The sequence below is a fragment of the Zootermopsis nevadensis genome, unplaced genomic scaffold, assembly GCF_977971745.1.
Source record: "Zootermopsis nevadensis isolate Lab colony 2312 unplaced genomic scaffold, Znev_1.0 Znev_ptg000016l, whole genome shotgun sequence".
In the NCBI taxonomy this organism is placed as follows: Eukaryota; Metazoa; Arthropoda; class Insecta; order Blattodea; family Termopsidae; genus Zootermopsis; species Zootermopsis nevadensis.
The window spans coordinates 1,859,664-1,884,554 of NW_028259148.1; the positions used below are offsets into that span (position 1 = coordinate 1,859,664).

At 40.7% G+C, this 24,891-nt stretch overlaps 2 protein-coding genes across 14 annotated transcripts in view; both read right to left on the minus strand.

The window, feature by feature from the left end:
• Nucleotides 1-9,583, minus strand: part of Liprin-beta (liprin-beta 1) — a 36,807-nt gene extending 27,224 nt beyond the window's left edge. For 11 of the 13 annotated variants that reach the window (XR_015535282.1, XM_022068006.2, XM_087349371.1 and 8 more), the window contains exon 1: nucleotides 2,724-3,929. Coding sequence is in view for 11 of the 13 variants with exons in the window: in XM_022068006.2 (XP_021923698.2) it covers nucleotides 2,724-3,846 (1,123 nt within the window). In the remaining 2 variants the exon portion in view is untranslated. Of the gene's footprint in view, nucleotides 1-2,676; nucleotides 2,698-2,723; nucleotides 3,930-9,450 lie in introns of those variants that run through there. The other 2 variants (XM_022068012.2, XM_022068026.2) reach the window with 2 other exon arrangements.
• Nucleotides 9,584-10,574: 991 nt separating this feature from the next.
• The window catches only part of LOC147873707 (uncharacterized), a 29,480-nt gene continuing 15,163 nt past the window's right edge, over nucleotides 10,575-24,891 (minus strand). Inside the window, exons 3-4 of the mRNA XM_087349373.1 lie at nucleotides 22,805-22,962; nucleotides 10,575-10,869 (exon numbers count right to left, since the gene is read on the minus strand). Coding sequence (XP_087205499.1) covers nucleotides 10,780-10,869; nucleotides 22,805-22,962 — 248 coding nt within the window. The 3' untranslated portion in view covers nucleotides 10,575-10,779. The remainder of the gene's footprint in view (nucleotides 10,870-22,804; nucleotides 22,963-24,891) is intronic.

The window sequence follows — 24,891 nt, forward strand, 5'->3', positions numbered from 1 at the left end:
GCAAACACACTGCCACAGAATCTTCCCTCAACACCAACAGTCGACCGCCCAAGGAAATCCCCGTTTCGGAGTCTTCAAGTTCAAAACTGTCATAGAAAACCCTGTTTTGGCAACATTTCAGGTTTTTTTTATGAAGATGACCTCCTAGGATATTGCGCCTTGTAGTCTCGTCCTGATGATGGAGGCAGGAAGGGCATCCGAAACTTTGGTAAATTTATACGAGACCAGAGGAAAGTCAACTTTATACTCGACGCAGTGAAAACCTCAAATCCTACCTTCTATAAAGACATTAACGCACATCGTACATTGACACGCCCCCAAAACAAGAAACCTCATAGAAAACGAAAAATAATTCTCAAAATAAACTTTTACCGTCTTAAATAAAACTTGTGTTAAACGTGAACAAGAGAGACCACTTTCAATCTTATGATACCGAAGCTACTCTAAATAATATTTAAGAGTTCAGCCCGTACCGCGAAGAAAACACAACATTTCACCATTACAAAGATCAAGCGGTTAACGCTGTTTAAGGAGATAAACGCTAGTTACACTGAAACTAATATAAAACCCACAAAAAACAAATGACAAGAGTTACTGATTGTTCAAGCAGATGGCGCACATCGTATCGATTTGAATTCAAAACGAAATACTAATGAAATCCGCTCATTGTTTTCACAGAGACAACAAAAGCTTGAATGCACGTCGAAATGGCTATCGAAACTTCGATAATCGAACGTGGATATGACATATCGCACTGGTTGGTTCTCGTTCTCGCGAGTCGATTTTGCATTAAAACGGTTCTGGTGCAATCAGATGGTACGAGTGTCATTTAATAACAAAAGAACCACGGTCAAGCCAGGCCAGACACGTGTCGGGACGCCATTTTACTTAAAACTTAGCACATAACTCTCACATAAAGACATTGGACGTAAGAATGCTTGGCTTAAATACTCCAATTTGTAATTAAAACTGATACAGATTAAAACATAACCATTGGAAATTAACAATTTTTAAAATATATCCTTTAAAATCACTGACCTTCCTCGGACATTCAACTGGATTTAAATAGCATATAATTAAATCCAATAGAAATATTTTTATCAACTAAATAACTGTCGATATTTTACGGAGAAATCAATTTGACATATTAATAATAAACATGTATGACTTGAATTTATACTAGACTATAATAATCCTATGGAGCACAATCCTAGCCTTTTATGGACCCTGAAAGTTCACTATCGTGTTCACAAAAGCCCGTCTTCAGCCCCTATCATGAACCACATAAACTCAATCCATACGCGAAACCCACGCGATCCGTTTTAATATTATCATCTCACCTATGTCTAGGTTTTTTCAAGTGGTCTTTCGACCAATTTTTTTTTCACGCATTTCTCATCTACCCCATCCGTGCTAAATGCCCCCCCCAATCATATAATCCTAATTAATTTTGTTTTAATAACTCTGCAATGGAAACCACATATAGACAGATTTCCCGGTTAGAATTTCGCAAGCATTTCTTATCTCCCACATACATATAACATGTCATGCCCATTTCATTCTGGTTTGATCACCTAATAATATTTAATGAAACGTAGAAATTATTAAGCTCCTTATTTCAGCCTCTGAATCCTTGTCTGAAACAAAATCCATCCCCTCCCAACGTCTCACTCCTGAACAAAACAAGTAAAATTATTATTTTATATATTATTATCATTAAGACGTAACACACACATAAGAACTGAATAATAGAAGGCATCACTCCTAGACTTCAATAGACAGATGACTGTCGTTATACACAGAGGTTGCGTTCTCGAGAATCTCCGCGTACAATAAAAACGCGTAAAAGTGTAACAACAGCCACTTTGGTGTAAACGCGACGCCATCAGAATTCTGTGATGTTAAACTTATTTTATCCGAATCACAATTCCTCGATAAACCATGAAAATATCTGACGCAAGCAACAGCCTTTAAAATTTGGCCGTGGATAGAATACTTATACTCCTCACGACACTGAAATGCATCCGCGTATAACGAAAGCGCGTTATAACGACAGTCGCCTGTGACGGTTCTACCTAAGGGCTCTCATTAACTTCCCATTAAGAATTTAAATTAAAATATTTAGATTTAAGTAGGTAATTATTCGGTTTTTTCCGTCTAATCACAATTGTATATAAATAAAATTTTTATACATAAGATATTAAAATATCATTTACATATTTGGTACATCTTTTTACTACATGTTTCGGTTACATTGAACCATCTTCAGGTGTAAAGTTAAAAGTTAAAAATTATAATCTTATAAACTAAAACTTAATTACTGTTGTTGTGTAACTTCTGATGATGTTTACTTAGAAATTCATTGGAGTGAGGGTATAATTAAGTTTTAGTTTATAAGAGTATAATTCTTAACTTTTAACTTTACACCTGAAGATGGTTCAATGTAACCGAAACATGTAGTAAAAAGATGTACCAAATATGTAAATGATATTTTAATATCTTGTGTATAAAAATTTTATTTATATACAATTGTGATTAGACGGAAAAAAACACGAATAATTAAATTTTAATTCACAATATGACGCAATTATATCAATTTAAGTGTATGTTAAAAAAGTGGTCATTTCTCTAGCATCAACAAACAAAAATTACAAAGCGACTTAATATACTTCTTACTTATTATTAATCCACTAAGCCTGTCCGTCCTATATGTGTGTAGGTACCTAGTGATTCAGAGGAGGCAAGGATCCGTCGAGAGCTTCCGGAAGACAACGATCCACCTGTCGCCGGGGAGCCTCTGTGGTCCTCGTTCTCCTGTGGCACTGAACTTGGCTGCCGAAGGTATTCTGAAACTCCTCCTAACCCACTCGACGGCGACGAGCTTGCTGATTCAGCGTCATCCCATAACTGCCTCTGTTGTGCGACGTACTCTGATGCTAATTCTGGATCGGATTTCGTTCTGCTAACGTTTTCACTCGCAGACGCCCGGAGACAAATCACACGTGGACGTCTCGGCGGGATGTTTCTATCACTCGCAGATTCTTTCACGACGTTCTGAACCTGATAGTCATTTTGAAAAGTATCATTCTTCATAGAAGAAACGCCTAAATCACCATAGTCATCACATCCATCATGGTGATCCACAGCCTCTGGATGAGATGATGACCACTGTACGTCACAGCTTCCGTGGGAGTCATTCCCAGTGGATAATGACTCTGATAAAGAATGCTGTTTACCCGATGATCTTTTAGCGGCATTCATAAGACACTGTGTTGAACCTGGCGGAAAATAAATCTCCACCTTACAGTCGCTAACCAACTTCTGGGCACTCTGAGTCTTCGTATCAAGAGAAGTCGAAGATCCTTTATTCAGCGTCGAAACTACAGAATTATTACACACTAAAGAGGAGATATTTTTAGTGGAAGGTGATTTATGAATGTCGTTAAAACGCTGATCGTGTCCTGTCACAACGTAATTCGATTTAACATCACAATTATCCTGTTCGTTCTTCCACACAGACGGATAATCGTCTCGTCCTGCAATGTCCGCGTCCTGTTTCGTTTCTCTACTCACCGAAGAAGAAGTATAAGAAGGCGAAACACTATTCCCCACGGAGCGACCGGCACTAAATCTATTTTGCAGGCGGGCAATGGTCTCCCCAACACAATTGACGCTGGTAACTCCAGCCCCGGGGATTAAATCGCCATGTTGTTGACGGCGAACCACCGGCGGCCTTGTACGTCTCTGGTCTTCTTGGTGTTTCTCCAGAATAGCTACAGCTGCTGCCACAGCGACGCCAGCACCACCAAGTTCCTCGCCAGTGCCCCGACGTCCGATCTCTGGCATTACTAAAAACAACTTCCAACACCACCAGACCAGACACGCAATCAAGGAGACTGTCTTTGGCGCGGCTTGATCTCTGACACAGACTGAAAATGGAAGTCTCTGTAACTACAGTGTGTTAAAAGCGCGTGTATCTTGAGTGCCGAGGTAAAATGTAACTCTCTTTCGCCCACATGTGTCTATCAGATAAAGAAAACACGACTTTAAGAGAGAAAAAAAAACCCTCGATCATCATTAGAGACGCTGTGCATACAATACTGATGCTACCTCATACCAAATGGACAACTGCCAAGACAGAATATCTATTTCTGTACGCTTCGCACATGACAAGAATACTATGATGACAAAACTCGATGTTTTAGGAATAAATCTCAAATTCCCACATCAAAATTCTCACTCATACGTAAATCTTCTTAAACCGATTACCAACGCAACTGTAATAATAAGCTACCTTGTTCAGAAAATTATGATGATAATTTAATGATTACTGACGTCGACAGGTACTTCGGGAAGTTGATTATTTAACACCTTACTATGTACTGAATAATAAATATTTTATTTATTGCGGATATAAGTAAATCCGAGATGGTGAGAGATCGCTGATATCAGAAACCAAATAAATCAAAAGTTGTTCTTTTAAACGAGATATCTTAGATATAGCATGTAAAGGTGATATTTAATTTTCAACAAGAGTAAAGATGTCCCTTGTTTTCTACTGTCCACATGAAAATCTAGTCAGAAGTCACGAGCTCTGTGCACAGTTATCAAATAAAAATTACGACACTGCCTCCAGTAAGCAGAGAAAATATATAATTTACTATTCTGCCGTACTAATGCTTTTACAGTTCTGTAAAATTACCCAGACTTCATCTCTACGCTTCAAAGAGAATTTTCCACGAACCGTTCTTTACAAACGTTTTCAATTTTAGTCATTGAAATATTTCATGTTAACGAATCACATTACACATTTGGTACACAAAGCGAAATCCATCGTTTAATTTAATATTAATTATTCAACTGAATACAGTGGGTATAAAATTGTTGAAAAATTAACTAATATGATACCAAGAGTGTTATATGCGTCTGTAATGTCATTAGTTCACGCGGAATTAAGAAAAACTGCAGGCAGATGGAAACGGTTTCACAAAATTAAACAAAATGAAGCAGACACGAGCAGTACTGCCCTAAAAGGCGTCTGGTAAACATTGCAGACATTGTAAAACGAATGTCTGATAAAGTTACTGGATAAAAAAAATACAATACTGTCACAACACCATCGGCTGACCATCAAAAACAGACTCCCAATATTCCAACAACTTTCTAAGCCCGAAAAAAAAAAGGGTCATCTATATAAACACGATTAAGACAATGTCGGTCCTTCACAGTGCGACGAAGCCATTTCATTTCATCTCAAATAGACGCGGAGTGACTTCACTTCGCGGGATGAAGGCCCCTGCTCGAAACGCAACACATTTACACCACAAGATCCTGGTGCCATACAGACGATAATTCCTTAACCCGCTGTAGGATACCGTTCATGGTAACCGGATTACGTCGCTCTGGGGCGAACACTGACGCCGACCGAGGCGGCTCGGTGGACCCAGAGCTCGAGGAGAGCTAAATTTAACCCCCCGACACACACTCCCGTCGGAATGAGACAGCACGAACAACGAATTCCTTCACCAACACTGATTATAACGACGCACTTTTTATTAGCACTAATGTATTTTTACGCTGCTGTCTGTCTGTGTCGGCCACAGACACACAATTATTCTCTCCACATTTAATTATGATAAGTTGTTTCAAATAAACTGATACCGGTCACAAATTTCAAAGAATTAACAAAACTGTTCCACGCCCTTCGCCACGAAGACGTGTGAACTTTTGGATGTAAAGTTCTGTGCATTTGACCTCAGCACCAGACGGAGTTTCACGCTCCGGCCGTGATACCACCCGGAATTCATCTTACAGGACGATGGGTAGTGTCTTCACCATTTATCAACCTGTTACGAAGTAAGGATTCGTGTTTCCTACACCTCAGACACATTAAAATCGAAATTTATTTTTCTCGTAATATTTGTTTATGGTACTATTACAGAACCTAAATTTGCCACACGAATGTGACAGTTTCCCAATGAACCCACGTCTCTACTCGGCCATAATTTTGAACACACGACCAATGAATGCGTCCATAAATAAAGCCGAGCGAAATCACCTACTTTTTTCAGCGATGGACAAGCGATATCTTTTTTTCAAAACATCATCTTTATGAATATCAACGTGGTAAGTTTTCAGTAGCTGAAATACAATCAATAAGAATTATTCAGGACAGCACTGACCCAAATTTCATCGCCCTCAACCACAAAACAAATGCACGGCACAACTGCGTTACGTCACAAGACCGTAATGTCCACTTAGCGATACTCAGCCACTCTGTTCACACACGCACAAGAGTCTGCATCCACCGGGTACAGTATCCTGCCAACACTACTTCTTCTCCTGATGGAAACACCATCCATCCGCTTATGAACTGTACACGCTTAAGTATAATGCCTCGACACCTAGGATGTACACAAAAGAACCCCAAGCGAACAAGTTAACACGAACTGGGCCCCCCTACGCTGCTCCATATTCGTTCACGTACCATCTGGGGGATGGACAAAGGGGCCATTAGAGGCCCAGATCCACAGAGACATATCCTCGCCGTATGCTAACAATAACAAGGCAGTGTTACCGGTGGTACAAGTGATGTCACTATTAGCCCTGAAAGGAGAGATCAGACGTTGGATCTGTGTTCATATGACCCAGGATGTAGGTCGGAGGCAGTTTCCTGCGAACACGCGCTCCAAGGGTGTACCACAAGCTTCTTAACCCTTTGAAGCCGAAGATCGTCTGAATATTATTTATGAATTCAGTCCGTACCGCGAAGAAAACACTACACCTCACCATTACGAAAATCAGCTGGTTAACCCTTTGAAGCCGAAGCTCGTCTTCATAATATTTACGAATCCAGACCGTACCGCGAAGAAAACACTTCATTTAACCATTAGAAGTCGAATCAGGCGGTACCACATAAGATTTAACAAAAGAACATCCCGGTCAAAGCCTTAAGAATGATTCTGCTCACTGGAATGAGTTATTCACTTTATCAAATCCATCTTTTAATCTTGATCACGTTTCAACACGTTAAACCGAATGACATGTCACGTGAGTTCGAATCCTGTACCAGCAGAAAAATTCTCGAGGTGCAAATTAACAATTATGCAAATAATATGACGTAGCATAAGGAAGCGAAGATAATGTTCCTCCAATTTCCCCCAGAAGCCATGCTTACAACACTACAAAGATGGCTGTCTTGAGTTATTGCTATGAGCTCATCGCTCTGATGATGGTGGCAGTAAACACCCTTGAAACGTCGGTAAACTTCTACTAGACTACACGGCCCATCAACCCAGAAGACAGCCAGCTTTGTTACTCGCCGCTGAGAGAAGTTCTGATTGACACCACGCTCTACGAGTCTGCCTATTTCATACGTAATTTTTTTTTTTTTACAATTTTAGAACGACGGAGTTCGCGGGCTGGTGAAGTGCATTTGTTTCCAGCAACTGTACATCACACGTGAAAGTTCCGGATCCCATGGTTAAAGAAGCCCAGATGCTATGTGGGAAAAGAATGCCACTTGCATTGTAGATCTATTTCCCAGGCCAGATCACCAGCACCCAAACGGATCAGGTTTTCAGCGCAACAGTGACACAAGAAACACGCCACGACGGAGGTCTTCCGACGTGTCTCCACATATCACGTATTCCAGCCAATAAACGCCCTTCCCATCTCAACAAGCCTGATTTAATTTCGATAACATCACGTGAACAGTACAAGCTATAAACTCAAAGCAATTCTTCCTAACCCTATATAAACCGCCTACTCCCTACCAATCATAACTACGTTCCTGAAAATAAAGGCACAGCATGTTCCTCCGAAACGTCGGCATATGGCAAAATACCCATAACACAGGCCTGTATTCGAAGCGACTTGCGCGCTTTAAATTCTGTCAAATCAATTTTTCGTTTGTATTTTCTTTGATGTTGTATCATGTAAGTTTACCGACGTTTCAGAGGTACTCACTGCCTCTATCATCAGGGTAATCACCCTGATGATGGAGATTAATATCTCGATGCCACAATACGTAGGTCTGTCAACGTCGAAGTACCAGTCAATTTTCGTACATCATCATGTAAAAACAAAAGAATTAGGCCTTTTATTTTGAAAGGCAATTCAAAAATCTCGGTATATTTAATGGTTCAAGAGGTTGCTATTAACGAAACACTGAGATGAAAATATGGACGGTCCCCCCAGCAACCCAGTTCACGTGTTCTATACGTCCAGTGCTGTAAATTTTCTAAAGTGTGACCGGGCGAAACAGGCGCTCTAATTAAAATCTATGAATTATGTATCAAATATACAAAAAATAAAGCTCATATAAGCTAACTCATCAACTAAACAGCTAGTGCTGGTCGAACATCACCGCAGAAATTCATATAGCCGCAAATTATCGACAAGGATTTAACAAGACAAATTTTATCACAATATAAAATGTTCTCGGATTGTGAATTCCAATTAAATGACACGGTTAATTGTTAGAATTTGGAGGAGGGGGTTACAGATCGGGTGGCCCCAATCAACAAGAAAAATAATTGCTAGGTGTGAAAAGCTTAGAATCGCTAAAATATCGATGTTGGTAGCACTGGTAGGTATCTTTGTTCTGAAACACCCAGTACATACATAACTTATGCATGCCGTCATGCTTTTTCATGCAGCAAACGCACCTATGTGAAAACACACGAAAAAGTAAACAAACAAGCAGAGTACTGTCCATATTCCCCGCCTAAATCTATTTCATACTCAGTATTATACAGGGTGATCCCCAGAGTTTCAGCAATAAAACTGTTACTTACGAACCGATGGTGATGAAATGTTGTAGATTCACAGGCCTACCTCAGTCCTTGTGAAATTACATCCCGCGATCCCCCGGAATAAGTCTGGTCCACCCGTTCTTGGACTGTTTTAATTTCGCGACCAGGTCTGCAGTATACAGTATGCGTTCCATTCTTGTTTGAGACAATTTTCAATTCATTTTATGAGGACCTAACTAGCGGCTACTTCTAGAAGGATGGGGGCAGGGTATCACGGATCTACTGCACGCATGAGAGAAATCTAGAGTCTTTTATAAGACCGCGTTATTTCAGAAGGTCTCCAGATTTAACAAAGCCAGATTCATTCCTCGTGGGGTATACTGAAGACCTACACCTGCACGCCTAACGTCATAAACGACCCACAAACATTCTCCCCACAAGATTTCTGCCACTCTTGAGGCATGATTCGACCATCTGTAAGATCGCGAACAATTATGTTCCAGCGACCATTTTCAACGCTTCTAAGCCACGCACGTACAAGATTCTACGACAAGAAACAGTAGTTCTATTGCTAAATCTTGAGCGTTGAGCGACAGCATCACTGTACCATTATTCCATCTTGGGAAGTTCTTACTGAAATACACCCTGGACGAGCACACGACCAATAAAATGAGATTATAAATTTTATACTAACCCAGTTTGTTGTCTCCTGCTGTGACCGTCGGCGTTCATGACTACAGAGGCGCGTTGGCTTTGGTGGTCGCGGTGGAACAGCTGGTGGCTTTGCGTCAACGACATTCTCTGGTTCCTCTGACACGCCGCAAGGCTGAAGTCGGTCCACGCTCAAAGAACGCCCGAAGCTATCAGGAGGCGTCAGGGAATACCGACGGAAACTGTTCACGAAACGATTATTCTCAGAGTCTGCTGACATATGTTCGTGTCTGTCAGCTTCCTCTGGAGCACTCGATTGAATTCCCTTATTCACTGATATAAATTCTTGATTATTAAAAGAATAATAATCACCGGACAATATATTTTGATTTTTCGCAGCAGACAAATTTCCATGGCTCAAACTTATAGATTTCAGAGACGCAAGATTACTTTGACTTTCACGTGGGGTCTCGTCTGCACTGTAGGATTTCTTGTGTAAGAGGCTCGTTGCCCCATTAATCCCAAATTCATTTAAGTTCTGTCGTAGAGACAAGTCTTTTGATACATCCGGATGGCGGAGATAGTCATATGCGGGTTTCTGTGGTTGAGGATGGAGAGGAAGATTATTTGGAAGTTGAAAGCTGGTAGTGTCAACTGACAGAGGATGGAAGAACATGTTTCGTGTTTCGAAATCATGCCTGTAATCTTCTTGAAGTGGTAAAGTCTGCGGGATGCTGGTTGGTAAGCCCAAGTGACGGTAATCGAATCCAAGTTGGGAAGTTGCAGCGAACGGCTGCGTCCAGTTGACATTCTGAAAGAGTGGGCCACGCTCAGAACTCCAAGCACTTTGTGGTGTCGGACACACCCACGAACTATGCACTTCGACTGGGTGTGGTGCGCTGGGTGCAACTGAAGGCTGTGACGTCGTGTCCCATGACGTACCAGAAGGCGGTCGGGATCCCCAACTTGTCCTGCGCTGAGGTTGAGGCGTGCCACCTTGCCTTTCTATCACCACACCCCAGCCACTGCCGGACACCGGTCGAGAACTGCCAACACTCGATTTCCTGCGTCGAGACACAGGAGGAGATGGCGTAGGACGCAATCTTAAGAGGAATCTAACTTCTTCTTCATCCTCTTCGTCGTCTGAATTCATTGCAGAGGCGTCACTTATGTTTACAATTCTTTTATTATACTGTAATTAATCCATACACTGCATGGATGCTACGAGTATGTCATGATAATAACCCACTACCTGAAAATGTATCACCCAAAACCACTAACAATCTTGTTCCATCTGAAAGTTCCACATGTGGGACCGGTCTCTGGAAATTCGAGGATAAAATGGGACATGAGTCCGTTTTCAAGAGGGGCATTATTCAGAACCAGAATACTGAATCAAACAGATTGCTGTCTTCCGTGCAGTCCGGTAGAAGTTACCCGACGTTTCAGAGGTACTCGGTGTCTGCAACATAAGAGCGATGATGGAGGCACACAAAACTCTAAAATTCTGGGCAAACTTCTACCAGACAGTGCGCGGTGTTACAACCCAGAATACACCCACCTTCGAACCTAAAATCCTACTTTTGTATTTGATTTGCAGTCATGCGTTTACATAAGTTCGTCGCACAGCAGGGAACAGAGTTTCGGAAACACGTAGAAAGCTCATACAAGACAACATTCCGGGGTTCAAACTCGGCTCAGCATGAAAATCCATAACTCAAAGAATAACTAACAGCTGGGGGAGAGGTTCGAACTGTGGGCAGCTACCTCTGGGGATGAAATACTTTCTCGCATGTTACGCCGGTCTCGTATATACAGTGAAGGAATTCCCGTCAGTGAATCTGACACAGCATGAAACAATGCGAGCTTATCGGAGAACATCCTCGTACGGTCTCAACAACAAAAAATGGCACACGACAGTTATGACTACGGTCGATGCGAGCAGGTAAATCCGGTCAATAGGTCACATGTGTCCGCCTGGTTAAATGTCACGTGTTCATGGACTCCAGACCCATTCAGCTCTCTCTCTCTCTACGCTGAGTTAACGATAAATCAGACACAAAATCTCAAGAGATCTTTCATCGACGTAATATTCCAAACGATATGGCGGGGACGTGACGTCAGTAACAAGATGGCGACTCGTCGCTCTGACGATGGAAGGAGTGAGGGAATCACAAAGGCAAGAATGTGTTCCAACAATTTCCACCCCCACAATAAACTTCCCTGGACCAATTCAGCTGCCATTCCTACGTAAATTTCACTACTCTTTGCACCACCGGAACAGACGACGAAATGAACCTCTCATATCGATTACTCGATCAGCAGCGAGCTAATGAACTTTCAGATTCCATGAAAAAAATGGAAAATTTCTCGACTAGCCGAGCAATAACTGCGTCACAGTCAAAAGAATATAACGACCAACTACGTGCAAATAAGGGACATTTAATATAATTCACATGTCATATTTTCAGTGCTGCCAACATAACAAAAATTTAGTTCCCTTTTTTTTACCTTAGTTCGTATTTTTGAGTCCAGAATCAGTGTACTTTTACGTAGAGCTACTTCTCTTCAAAGAAACAAACCTAACCTAACCTACACAATACTTATTACGAGGCGCGTCCACAAAGTAAGTTTCCCACTCGTCCCACAGCTAGCAAACCTTATATTGCGCGAAGCGACTGTGCGTACGTGATAGAGCAATGACGTAGCATGGCGCATGCACTAACGGTACTTCCCGCGTTCTCACAGTAGCATCGTTGCAGCTGTTGAAGATGGAGGTTCTTATTCCAGCTCCCGCCGACTGTGAAGTGCGGTCAGTGATAACGCTAGGCCGCACACGGCTCGACGGACAGCAAGTCTCCTGCAGGAGTTCAGCTGGGAGGTGTTTAATCATTCACCCTACAGCCCGGACCTCGCTCCCAGTGATTTCCATCTTTTCCTACACCTCAAGAAATTCCTGTCCGGTCAGCGTCAGCGTTTTGAGAATGACAAGAGGCGGAGATGGTTGTCACACAGTGGTTCCAATCCCAGGCGGCAGACTTCTACGACACAGGTATTCAAAAGTTGGTCCCACGGTATGACCAATGTCTCAATTCCGGTGGCGAATATGTTGAAAAATAGCTGGACACTTGCTGTATCTGTTGCAATAAATATTTCCATGAAATTGTGTTTTGTTTCTGTAAACGGCCCCAGGGAAACTTACTTTAAGGACGAGCCTCGTACATAACTTTCTGTTAAAATTATGTAACGGTGGAGATAATGCGTTCAAAGAAAGGAGGGATTTCTATTGATTTCTTTTAAAACGTCGGACGGTTTTAAAGTCGGGTGATAAACAAAAGTTATGTGAACAGTAATCAATCACTTGCCACTCCGTCGAAAAAGCTCATGGTCCCTCTGTAACACGTCAGCGCCAGTATAAATACGTATGGAATTAGCAGCAGCCAGAGACGAGTAAGATAATAATTACCTTACAGGATATTCATCACAAAAAGGAGAGGTGAAAACATCACACAAAAATTCATCCACACAATCACTCATTATATTCCGTGTTTTAAAGTAATGCAGCCCCGTGTAATGACCAACTGTTGTAACTATGGGCTTAACAAAAAATAAAAATAAAATGAAATCGAAATGATGTCCTCTAACTTGTAAGCACTTCTCAACAGAACAAATGCCATAAACCCCTGCTACCAACCCCCAAAAAATTACCATGTTACCAATCTCGGCATGTTGTACATTTGCAACTACGTATGTGCTGTAGAATTTTTGAACACCCTGTATGTGATTTTTTGTAAATTTGAGGCTCAGCTTTTGTAGTTAAATGTCACATTCTTTGGTCCTCGTCCTAGAATACAACAAACGTTTTAGAATTCTGAGAACTGAGAAAACTATTTTTCTACTCTTAACAGATAAACAGGAAATGAGAGGACCCCACGCAGCCAGACAACAGACGCAGAGAGGCATTCGATTCCAAACACTGGTTTTTCTCTCAACTATTTTACGACGACATATCAACTGCATAAGTTACGAGCAGTGACAGGAAAAAGTGCGGGAGTAGAAGTTATTTATGATAAAATCAGACTTCGCGAGCACAGACTGTGAGAAAACAGGGAAACATCAGAGCGATGTAATATCCCCTGAGGAGACGAAGTAAAACGCTGGATTGCTTTGTTCCCCCCCCCCTAAAAATGGAAGAACTCCTTGTGGGTCACAGAATTTTTTCTCGTCAATCCTTCAAGTTTCTAACCCCCCCCCCCCCCCGAAAAAAAGAGGAATCCGTGGAACTTCGTAATCTTCATACCGGAGTCGATCCATCTTAAAAATGCAGAAAAGAATAGCACTTGCGGACGGACGGACAGACAGACGAATTGTGGAGCTGCCATCGATCGGACTGGCACGCTGCCTCGCCAATTTCAGAAGAGTTCTGTTCCGTTCCGTCGAGAGTGTCGCATATAAAGGAAGGGTTTCTGCCCCATAACGTCACCTAACAAAGACGTCGATTCGCGGTTCGAAGCAAATTCCTTGCGTGGAACGATCATGCTCAAACAATCTCGCGACTCACGGGAGAACACTTGTTAGAGCTAAGGGTAAATATGACGACAATATTAAAGTAGATATTAAAGATATAACGTGTAAGGTTATTTACTGGATTCAACTGGCTCAGGACAGGGTACAGTGGCAGATTATTGTGTACATGGTAAAAAAAAAAACATTTCTTGACTATGAGCAAATATTAGCTTCTGAAAAAAAATTAATTCACTTCAAGGAGTTGGTCAACGGTTAAGAAACTGCCCACAAACGGAGTTTGGAACGTCTCAGTGGTAAGTGAAAAATAGGCTAGAAGCGTCTTATACGGGTAGACAGTTTTACAGGGTTGTAATCCAAAAAATAAAATATTGCATCTGAACAAGAGATCAATTTCTTACATTCGTAACATAAACAGTGAAGACAAGTGACGAAGACCCACTACAATCAAGAACACAAGATTTGATGCCGAAGAAACTTAATGCCATCCGGCACATTTAATTATCTCGTCCGAAAGCAAACACCAATCAGCCGTGACTAGGAACACACGAAACAAAATGGCTTCTTCAGTTATAATTACAGAAGGTATTACACTTCAGTTCCTGTCTGGAGATCAATATTCACATCGGTCGGTAATCCCGCGAGCCCCATGAATTTTATTCAGAAACAGTCGGGAAGTTACAAACGAATTTAAGACGGTCCGGGTAACAGCTTGAGAAATATCAAATTATATACAAAAAATAAAAATGGCAGACACAGCGCATAGTTCCACAAACCAACACAGCCACTAACCACTTGGTAAGATATTCAGGTTCTCAAGGCGGATAATACGAAGACAGCTCTCTTCTGGGTTGTAATGCACTTGCTGCCTCCACCATCAGGGCGATCGCGCCAATGACTTCTGCCAGACTTCACGGCGCAACAACCCAGAAGACAGCCATCTTCGGACTGACCGCCGTGAAAACCTCAAATCCTACAAATATAAGCTTTCCACGTCTGAAAATAGTTTGCCTGAGTGTCGTGCCGTCTGAACCCGGCCCGTCCGGTTGCATCTTGGCATGTCTCCGTCCTGTTTCAAGTGACAGCTCACGACACAACTGCGGGAGAGAGTCCGAGGCGATAAATTGTTTCCCCATTTCAGCTCCTTCCCGGCATCTGTGTCTCGCATCTTGCGAAAAGTTACGACCGGAAAATCCAGTCGCTTTCAACCATCGCAATTTCATGGGGGGCAGTTCCGCGAAAGTCGTGGACGGAAGTGAAAATAAACATCACGCACGAAAGACGCTGAGGACAACACTTAACCACTTACATTAACCCTTTCACACGTTCTATTACGAGAATTAGACATTACCGTAGTCTATATAAAACAATGTCTAGGAGGAAATTCTCACTAGCAAGTTGGGCTTGGAGATGAAGAAGGAACTAGTGAAGTGTTACGTATGGAGCAGAGACTTGGACACTCACGAAGAAGGAACAGAAATACCTGGAGAGTTTTGAAATGTGGTGTTGGAGAAGAATAGAGAAGATCAGGTGGACGGATCGGGTGACCAACGAAGAAGTATTGAGGAGAGTCAACGAGCAAAGAAGCATTCTGCAGGCGATTACACGAAGGAAAGCTAACTGGCTGGGACATATTATGAGAAGGAATGGATTACTGAGTGATGTCATCGAAGGCCAGGTTGAAATGAAAACGAGGACTGGGAAGAAGATTGATACAGCTAACCGACGACCTTAAACAAGGAAAGAAGATGACGTTCCAGGAATTAAAGCGAGAAGCCGAGAATAGGGACAACTGGAGAGCTCTTTTTGGGCAGAGCAATGGACCTGTCGTAAGACAGAACACTTAATAATAATAAATAAGGAGGAAATAAGACACATACTTAAGTAAAATTTGAGGTTCTCACACTTTAATTCACATTCCCTCCCCACACGTGCTGAATCCAAAGATGGCGTTGCTGTACGCTGAAACGCTAGGTAGATACCAACGTTTCGGATTAACATATTATATCCTTCTTCAGGGCTGAAATCAGCTAAAGCTCTTCTAAATAATATTTAATAGTTCAGATCGTACCGCAAAGAAAATACAACACCTCTCCATTACAGAGATCAACTTATCAATGTTGTTTAAGAAAAAAAAAATTGCTGCTTACGGTGAGAATCATACAAAGTAGAGAGTTAATGACCGTCAAAACAAGTGACACACATGCCACTGTTAACCCTTTGAAGCCGAAGCTCGTCTTCATAATATTTACGAATCCAGACCGTACCGCGAAGAAAACACTACTCCTCACCATTACGAAAATCAGCTGGTTAACCAGTTGAAGCCGAAGCTCGTCTTCATAATATTTACGAATCCAGACCGTACCGCGAAGAAAACACTTCACTTAACCATTAGAAGACGAATCAGGCGGTACCACATAAGATTTAACAAAAGAACATCCCGGTCAAAGCCTTAAAGAAAGATAATTGCTACTGAATTTAGTTATAACCTAAAATATACAGTGGCCGAACACTTTCGTGCTGAACATTCTTTATACGTAAATAACACAAAAAACTTGACTGAGGGTAGCTAGCCTCCGAAGGAGTGAATCGAACTCTTGTTTTGTTATATCAGTTGCTGTATTCCACAGCCAGTGAGTGGTTAAGTGAATTAAACCTCCACTTAACCGAATTCTGAACACTACATAACGGTAGCCAGACAATTTTAACCATAATTAAATTACTTTGTGTAACACGTACCATATTCTGTGTAACACAATCGAAACGAGACCTTACGAATATGACAAGCACTAAGTCACAAACATCTATTCCTAAACGATCCAATCAAAAAACGCCTTAACTTCAGATGATGCATATAAAGTGAGGTTTTATGAGCTGTAATTTAATTATGTTCCACAGTGCTCGTTATATTACATTACAATTAAAAGGAGCAGTCAGACAAATCAGCATGGCAATGGCATCTCAAAGGTTCCTACGGTAAGTGCGTTTGTTAAATGACGCACTGAGCTACCTCAACGTCACTTTCGTTACGAGAAATTCACTCAGACTTGTGGCAATGAGAAGACATTTCTTTCGGTTTTAATTTTCCACATGCCTACACAATACAGAGAATGTATTGTAATATTAGAAAATATATTCTCTTATTTTAAGGTCTGCTAGTAATGAAGTTGATTTCGAAGTAAAACACAGACAGAAATTAAGCACATTCTCATGTCTCGTCACCAAAGCGCAGGGCAAAATCACCAAAGGCAGCTAAAAAATCTTTTGAAAATGTGACAAAGTTGAAGTATTTGGGAAACCAAAATACAATTCACGGTGAGATTACGAGCTGATATATTCTAAGAACGCTTGCTACGATAACTTTTCTGAACATTCCGTATTTGTCCATGGAAACTTACACTTAAACGATTTACGAGTATATTGACTTTTACGTTAATTTAACGCAGAATCAAAATCTAATTATTGCCCTGATGATGGAAGCAGTAATCACCTTCGAAACGTTGATAAATTTCTTTCAGATTATGCATGGCGCAATAATCCAGAAGACAGCCATCTTCATACTTCATTAACTAAATCCATGAAAATGAGTATTTCTTGAGAAGCTGCTAGTCGTTCAGATAGTAACAAGATGCACCGGTCCATCATCGTTATCACTCGCCACTGGAGCGCATCCTCGGTCAGGCGAGTCCAATCCTCACGACGTCCACAAAGTTTCTCTTGAGAAATAAGTTATCAGTAACCTAGCAACGAAATTCTGGATCTTCTACGTAACCTGATGACTCCTTGCAATTTTCACTACGAGTCTCAAACGGACCTTACGAAAAGCCAGCTTAATCCAATCCACAGAATCTAATGTCACAGAAGATATATTTTAAAACCTGGTAATCCCTCTGATGGCCAAGAAATTCTCCACCTTTTACGGTGTCTGAATGTTCATTACCTTGCTCTAAAAAGCCTGCCACTAGACTCTGCACCAAGACGAACCGATTCCATACCGCAACCTCGAGCACATATTTAACAGAAACTATAATAAAAACATATTAAATTCGTAAGTTGTATCCGAGAGATTCTAGACGAAGCCACACTAACAAGCGAACACAAGAAATGACGCGGAGGGGACGTAGCGTCGGTGTGCTCAACTGTGCCAGCAGGCCAGAGTGTCCCATGACCTCATTTGCGAGAGTCAGAGAGAGGGGCAGTCAACAAAATGGGACAGCTGCGTGTAATAATAAGTGGACAACATCTGAGAGCCTCCAACCCCTCAAAAAAAAAAACAACTCTTCTTCTCCGTAAACTTTTCTAAGTAACACGAGGATGGGGAAAATTACACAGCCAAGATTTTGTGCTCTTAACCAGGTATTATTTGGTTGGGCGTGCGATGTAGCATGAATAAAAATGAAAAAGGCATATGAAATTGTATTTGTAAAATCCTGTGGAACAGACCTCGTCATATAGAAAGTTGTAAGTCTTAATGGATCTTCAAGAAATTGACTCAAATACATCGCGAAAGGGTAAAGTTGAGTGGAGGGGGACTCCTGTAAACACGGTATGATGATCTTTGCAGTTCTTGAATAGATAAGAGACTATTAATTAACATTTTCAGAAAGCCTGTACCACATGACGTTACGTAGTCTTACAAATGGTCACTTCGAAAGACGTTTTTTTCCTTAGCAACGCTACACGAAGTGCATATGCCCTCTCAAATTACACGATCTGATCGCTTAATCCTGATTTAACTGTCATGACAACGCTACGACAAGAATACAAAACACGCGATCACTTTGTACAAAATTTCCTCAGTTCCTCACTTACTGAATATAAGGAATAATTTCTCTACGACGATAAAATCAACACCTTTGCATCTTTGTATCGATGTTCGTGGCTTTTAGGAGCTTGAACTGCTGAATGTTGACTATTCACGTCAAATACCATCGAATTATATTCACTGCAACAGACGTTTCCAGCACAGTCAGAGACTTCGTCCCACTTGGTTAACAGTAACTATTCGCATCCTCACGAGAGAACCACAACACTCACTTCAACCAGCAGACTTCATGTGGCTCCTTGAGGGCGAGGACAGACATAAAGCAATGATCTACTGCCCACTTGTTAAGACTGATGTCATTATAACGTCACGTTAAATTAAACCACGCTGTGGAGTGAATGACTTACATAGCAAAAGAACATGCCTTCGTCATGTCGTCAGATACTAACATAACTGCAGTTTTTCTTGTCATTCTGTCATGACATGAGTTGCCAGACAAAAAGTTGACATCAATCTGTTTTAAATTGAAAAGTAGATAGATACTGACCGACGTTTCGCATGTACTTGTTGCCTCCATCGTCAGGGCAATGATCGCTCTATCGATCTATCATGACTGGACATAATATGTGTCGCACAACATAAATTTTTTGTTCAATAAAATTAGTAGATTATGGTTTCTGGATTGTGATCAGAAGTATTTCAACTCATATTTTTTAATAACCGTAAAAGCCTCAGATCTCGTATGTTCAGTGACCTCGTTCACATGCGGTAGGCTGCGCTTTCAAGAACCAAAATACTTCTCGAACCTTGGGGTACGCGCCACATAGCTGACGACGAGCGAAACTGAATCAGTAAGCCTTCATTCCATAAATAAAGCCTACAGACGTGACTCACTCATCCAGTCACAATAAAAAATAAACATAAAACTTTCATATCCGCCCCAGAAGACATTCTATTAATACGCCGTTTATTACATTTAAAGTCATTCTTCAGAAGCTAACAGTCGCTCAATAGGTCAGTAAACTACATTATTACGAAACCCCAAAGCTTCATTACCGTAAAAACAAAAGATCGTCACTCTATCCTATACTGGGTCATATAAATCTAGTCCGAGCTAGATTTAAAATACATTTTAGTATTATCATCAAATATGGCTGCCTTCTAGGAAACTGCACAATGTTGTTCTGGGTTTTGGCGCCGTGTAGACGCCAGCGTTTCGGAGAAACATAATGTCTCAAATTTCTCCGAAACGTTACCTGCCAACGAGTATACTCGGCGCCAAAACCCATAACATCATCATCAATACACTACTTTCATATCTGACACAGGGCTCCTTTAAAATACGAACTTTTCAAAGCTTTTGCCATACAGAAGATTCTAAAAGGAGCGGTATTAAACACCGCCTTCCATTTTGAAATGAACTAATACCTCCGTCGTGTGGTTTACAATAAAGTATTGCAGGGTTTACCGTTTAAGAAGCAACCCAGCGACATTCACGTACTGCGGTAGAAATACGAAACAGATATTAGACGACTGTACACAACTTTCACGTTGAAGTGACCACAAAGTAAACACGAAGCAGTTGGAGGAACAATGTTAAAAGGGTGGCAAGACAGCTTGAGACATTGTAAACGGAAATTGGGTTACGCCATAGCTGTGGTATTAACGCTTTACTACGAAACTTTGCAACTTCTCTCAGGAAGATGATGAAGTCTCCAGGATAGACGGACTACGTCTACTCCACCCCCCCCCCCACCCCACAAACTTCCAGAGCTGAAGTTCCTGGTACTGAGGTCCACGATCCCCGAGGAAACTTACACAAAGTTCACGGGGCACAAACTAACTCGACTTGTATCATACGAACTATCTGACAAAGTCCAACACGAGTAAAACTCTGCCAAACTCTGTCCTTTTCTCCCCGGTTTCCCCTAAAGTGGACAGTGGTCACCTAGCTTTAAACAAGTGTAAACCGTCCATGACAAAATTTATCATTGACTTTCATAAACACAACTTAAGCAGTTGTTAAAAATGTTCTAAAGATTGCGGACCCAGTGAGAGGGGCAAACTGCCTTCTCATCGCTTTGATGGAGGCAAAGCTGATTATTAAAAGCGTAACCCTCCACGAGAAATAATTACACACAGGGTTAAAACTGAAGTATTCAGACAGAAGTTACAGACAGAAACAGCGGCCATGTAGTTCTGAGAGAAAAATAAATCAATTACGCCTGCATATAGACTGATCCGTCTAACACACACGGCAGATAAGTTGCCTGACGAGAACGGATTCGCAATTCATCACTGACTGGCACAGTTTTTTCCTTGTGAAGCTAATCTTTATTCACATAGTCCACGAAATTCCGTGATTGCAAGTAAGTCGAAAATTAAAAGTATTTAAGAATTAAGTCCGTACCGCGAAGAAAACACAATACTTTACCATTACAAAGATCGCTGTTTATATCGAAACACATAAAAACTCAAACCACACGACGACTGTTAGAGGAGTTATCACTGGTCCAACCCTAACCGATCTTATCACCATAATGACAAGCGGTGAAGAGTCAAGACAATTGATATCACCAGTTGCTGTGAACAGAAAAATACAACGTCCGTGCCAGAAGGTTACAGCTATCCTGTGTTCTACTAAAATCGAGGTGAATTCGACACACATTCCAACACACCCAATTTATTTAACATAAACTTTAATAGCTTCCCATCTATGCTTTGGTCTTCCAAGTGGTCTTTTACCGTCAGGTTCTACAATTAAAATTTCGGACACATTCCCAACATAGTTCGTTTCTTTATGGTTTAAAGCGAAGTTAAAATTTGAATTAATTTTTTTTAAAATTAATTTTCCAGATAATTGAGTCAATAACCTACACAAACATCATAACTTGATAACCAGCCGTAAAACACACGCGCAAAACAATATTTTCTGGCCTGACATACGTCGGTTGTAGCAGCTTTCAATTACACAGAATCGTCGAGAATGATTTGATGAAGGTAGATTTTAATGCTCTTACAGATACATACAGTCTGTGCAGCACGGTAGTACTTGAGGCCCGGGGGAGGGGGCGAAGGGGCCCTACATCACACTGGCTTCACGGAGCAACAGATGCGTGTGCAAATTACTCCGTATGCAAATCATGGCTCCCTCCATTCCAACTGTTCAAGCTGCCGCCTCGTCTACTGAATGACGTTCATACACCACCGACTGCAGCGCAAATGTACGCCTAAAGGGTAAATTCCACCCCCACCCCCCCAAAAAAAAACATTAAATAAAACAAAGGTGAAGGTAAATTTGCCCAAGTGCTTAATTACGCACCGTGAAGACACACGGATAAGTGGAGGTATAACTCCACGTATTCTTAACCTCGGCTACGTGTACCTGAAACCTCAGCGCTGTCAAACACGTGGTAAAATCACCCAAGAAACATTTCTCCACTACTGTTTTATACACGTACTATTTATTTCATGAATATCACAAATTCCAGAAACCCAATAACACTGAACAATGCTCAGATATTATTATAATGTTAAAATATTACAATTTATGTTGGGTCAAATGTCGATGCCAACTTCCGAAAATCGTACACTCGGCCACACAGAAAACGTTCGACGACATTTCGGGCACTTAAAACCGGAAATGACGTTCACTTCCGCAAACCTAAACACATTTAAAACAATACAATACTTCGTGAAATATTACAAAAGAATGTCCCACGTAACTCGAGACCCACCTACTAGCGTGTGACGATCTTAATTTCCCGTAATCCACTCTCAGTTGTTCCGGCATTCTACCACGGCGGGTTGAACGCTAAATGAAACACCCTGTATTCTTCCCCCATAAAAACTTTCCTTAGCATTTTATTTAGCAATACTTCGATAATCCCCAGATGTGAATTACAAAAACTCCAAGAAGTAAACTTTAGGAGCCGATGAGAAAAGAAAAGCCAACATTTTATCGATACCTTCGATATCGATCGATATCTCGCATTTATTCCGACCCGCAGTCTCGGTAACAGCGGTTTCTTTACTTCGCTGAGCACCAGATCCGAATCTGTCAGACAAACGATAACGAAATCCGGTTGAAAAAGGAATCGAGTCTTACCTGTAGCCATTGCAGAAGCAGGCTGGTAGTGGCGTGATCCGGAGGTGGGGGAAGAGGTGGAGCCTGCTGAAGCACTTTCAAAAGCTGCTCCAAGGCCTCCTCAAGAGACAAACCCGCGGGGCCAGGCGTCGGTGCATCAGGTGACTCGAACCGCGCTCCTGCAACAAAACACAAGCCTAATTTCCGATATCCTCTAATACAGAGTGTTCGCTTATAACACTTGCGAATCCATAGTTTAATAATCACCCTGTATCCTGATTGTTGTGCATCTGACCTGTGTATCTAAACCCGCCTCATTTATGATTCCAATGTGGCATTATCAAGACAATTACAACTTTTCTATATCAGAAGCTGATTCCATTTGTCATACACGCAATACATTATATCAGTGGTATTCAACCTGGGGTACGCGAAGACATCTTAGGGGGTACGTGAAATTTAAAAAAAAAATATTTTATGATAAACACTGAATAATCAGTAATGTAATTTATTTAATTTATTTTAGATGTAGATTATATACTATGTATAACTTGAATTATACACCAACAACTTTGGGGGTACAAAGTTGAAGAGAAATTATATCTGGGGGTACAAGAAGACATCTTAGGGGGTACGTGAAATTTTAAAAAAAATATTATTTTATGATAAACACTGAATAATCAGTAATGTAATTTATTTAATTTATTTTAGATGTAGATTATATACTATGTATAATTTTAATTATACACCAACAACTTTGGGGGTACAAAGTTGAAGATAAATTATATCTGGGGGTACAAGAAGACATCTTAGGGGGTACGTAAAATTTAAAAAAAAATATTATTTTATGATAAACACTGAATAATCAGTAATGTAATTTATTTAATTTATTTTAGATGTAGATTATATACTATGTATAACTTGAATTATACATCAACAACTTTGGGGGTACAAAGTTGAAGAGAAATTATATCTGGGGGTACGCAAAGACATCTTAGGGGGTACGTGAAATTTAAAAAAATATATTATTTTATGATAAACACTGAATAATCAGTAATGTAATTTATTTAATTTATTTTAGATGTAGATTATATACTACGTATAACTTGAATTATACACCAACAACTTTGGGGGTACAAAGTTGAAGATAAATTATATCTGGGGGTACGCAAAGACATCTTAGGGGGTACGTGAAATTTTAAAAAAAATATTATTTTATGATAAACACTGAATAATGAGTAATGTAATTTATTTAATTTATTTTAGATGTAGATTATATACTACGTATAACTTGAATTATACATCAACACCTTTGGGGGTACAAAGTTAAAGATAAATTATATCTGGGGGTACGCGAACAAAAAAGGTTGAATACCACTGCACTATATTAACCAAATTAAAAACTAATTAAAGTTTGGCAGACGTTTCGTGGGACACCCAGAATGGTTTCTTAATTCTTATACATTTCCTGGTTTGAGTTTCTGTCTACTGATGAATTAACGACGTCGTATCAACTGAACACAAGAAGGAAAAGAAAGAAAAAGTATAAAAAAGAAACAATAACTCGAAATTCGACGTAGATAATGCGGATGAAAGGCTGAGTGACTCACAACAGTCTGCTAATGAACTAGTTACTTCATCCCAGTGGAAAACAATAAGACGAAGATGTTTTGTGGATTTTTTCATTGTCTTGGTATCGGATTTTCTCTTCCACAGTAAACAGAGATAATTACAAAGGAACGAACCGTGGCTGTGCGAGCGAAAAGCAGTGTTATCTCCACCGACGACTTCGACAACGAAGCATCTACTGAACTGACACATCTATCTATCTACCTTGTTTCACGTGCAGAGAAACTTCATCTTGAGTCCACGTTCATGCTCTATGGAGCTCAAAACTTTGAATCTGCAATTTACGTAAAGCGGATTGCTTTATAACGCCAAGTAACAGAATCTGTCTCTAAAGTATGTAACAACGGCAAATTCAGTGATGTGTCACGTTACTCTTTGATAACTTATGCTAACTGCATGTACCATTAATCCGTAATTATTGCAACTGTGTAATATTGACAGTGTAATTTACCATGAATATCGTCGCGCTGTATGGAGCA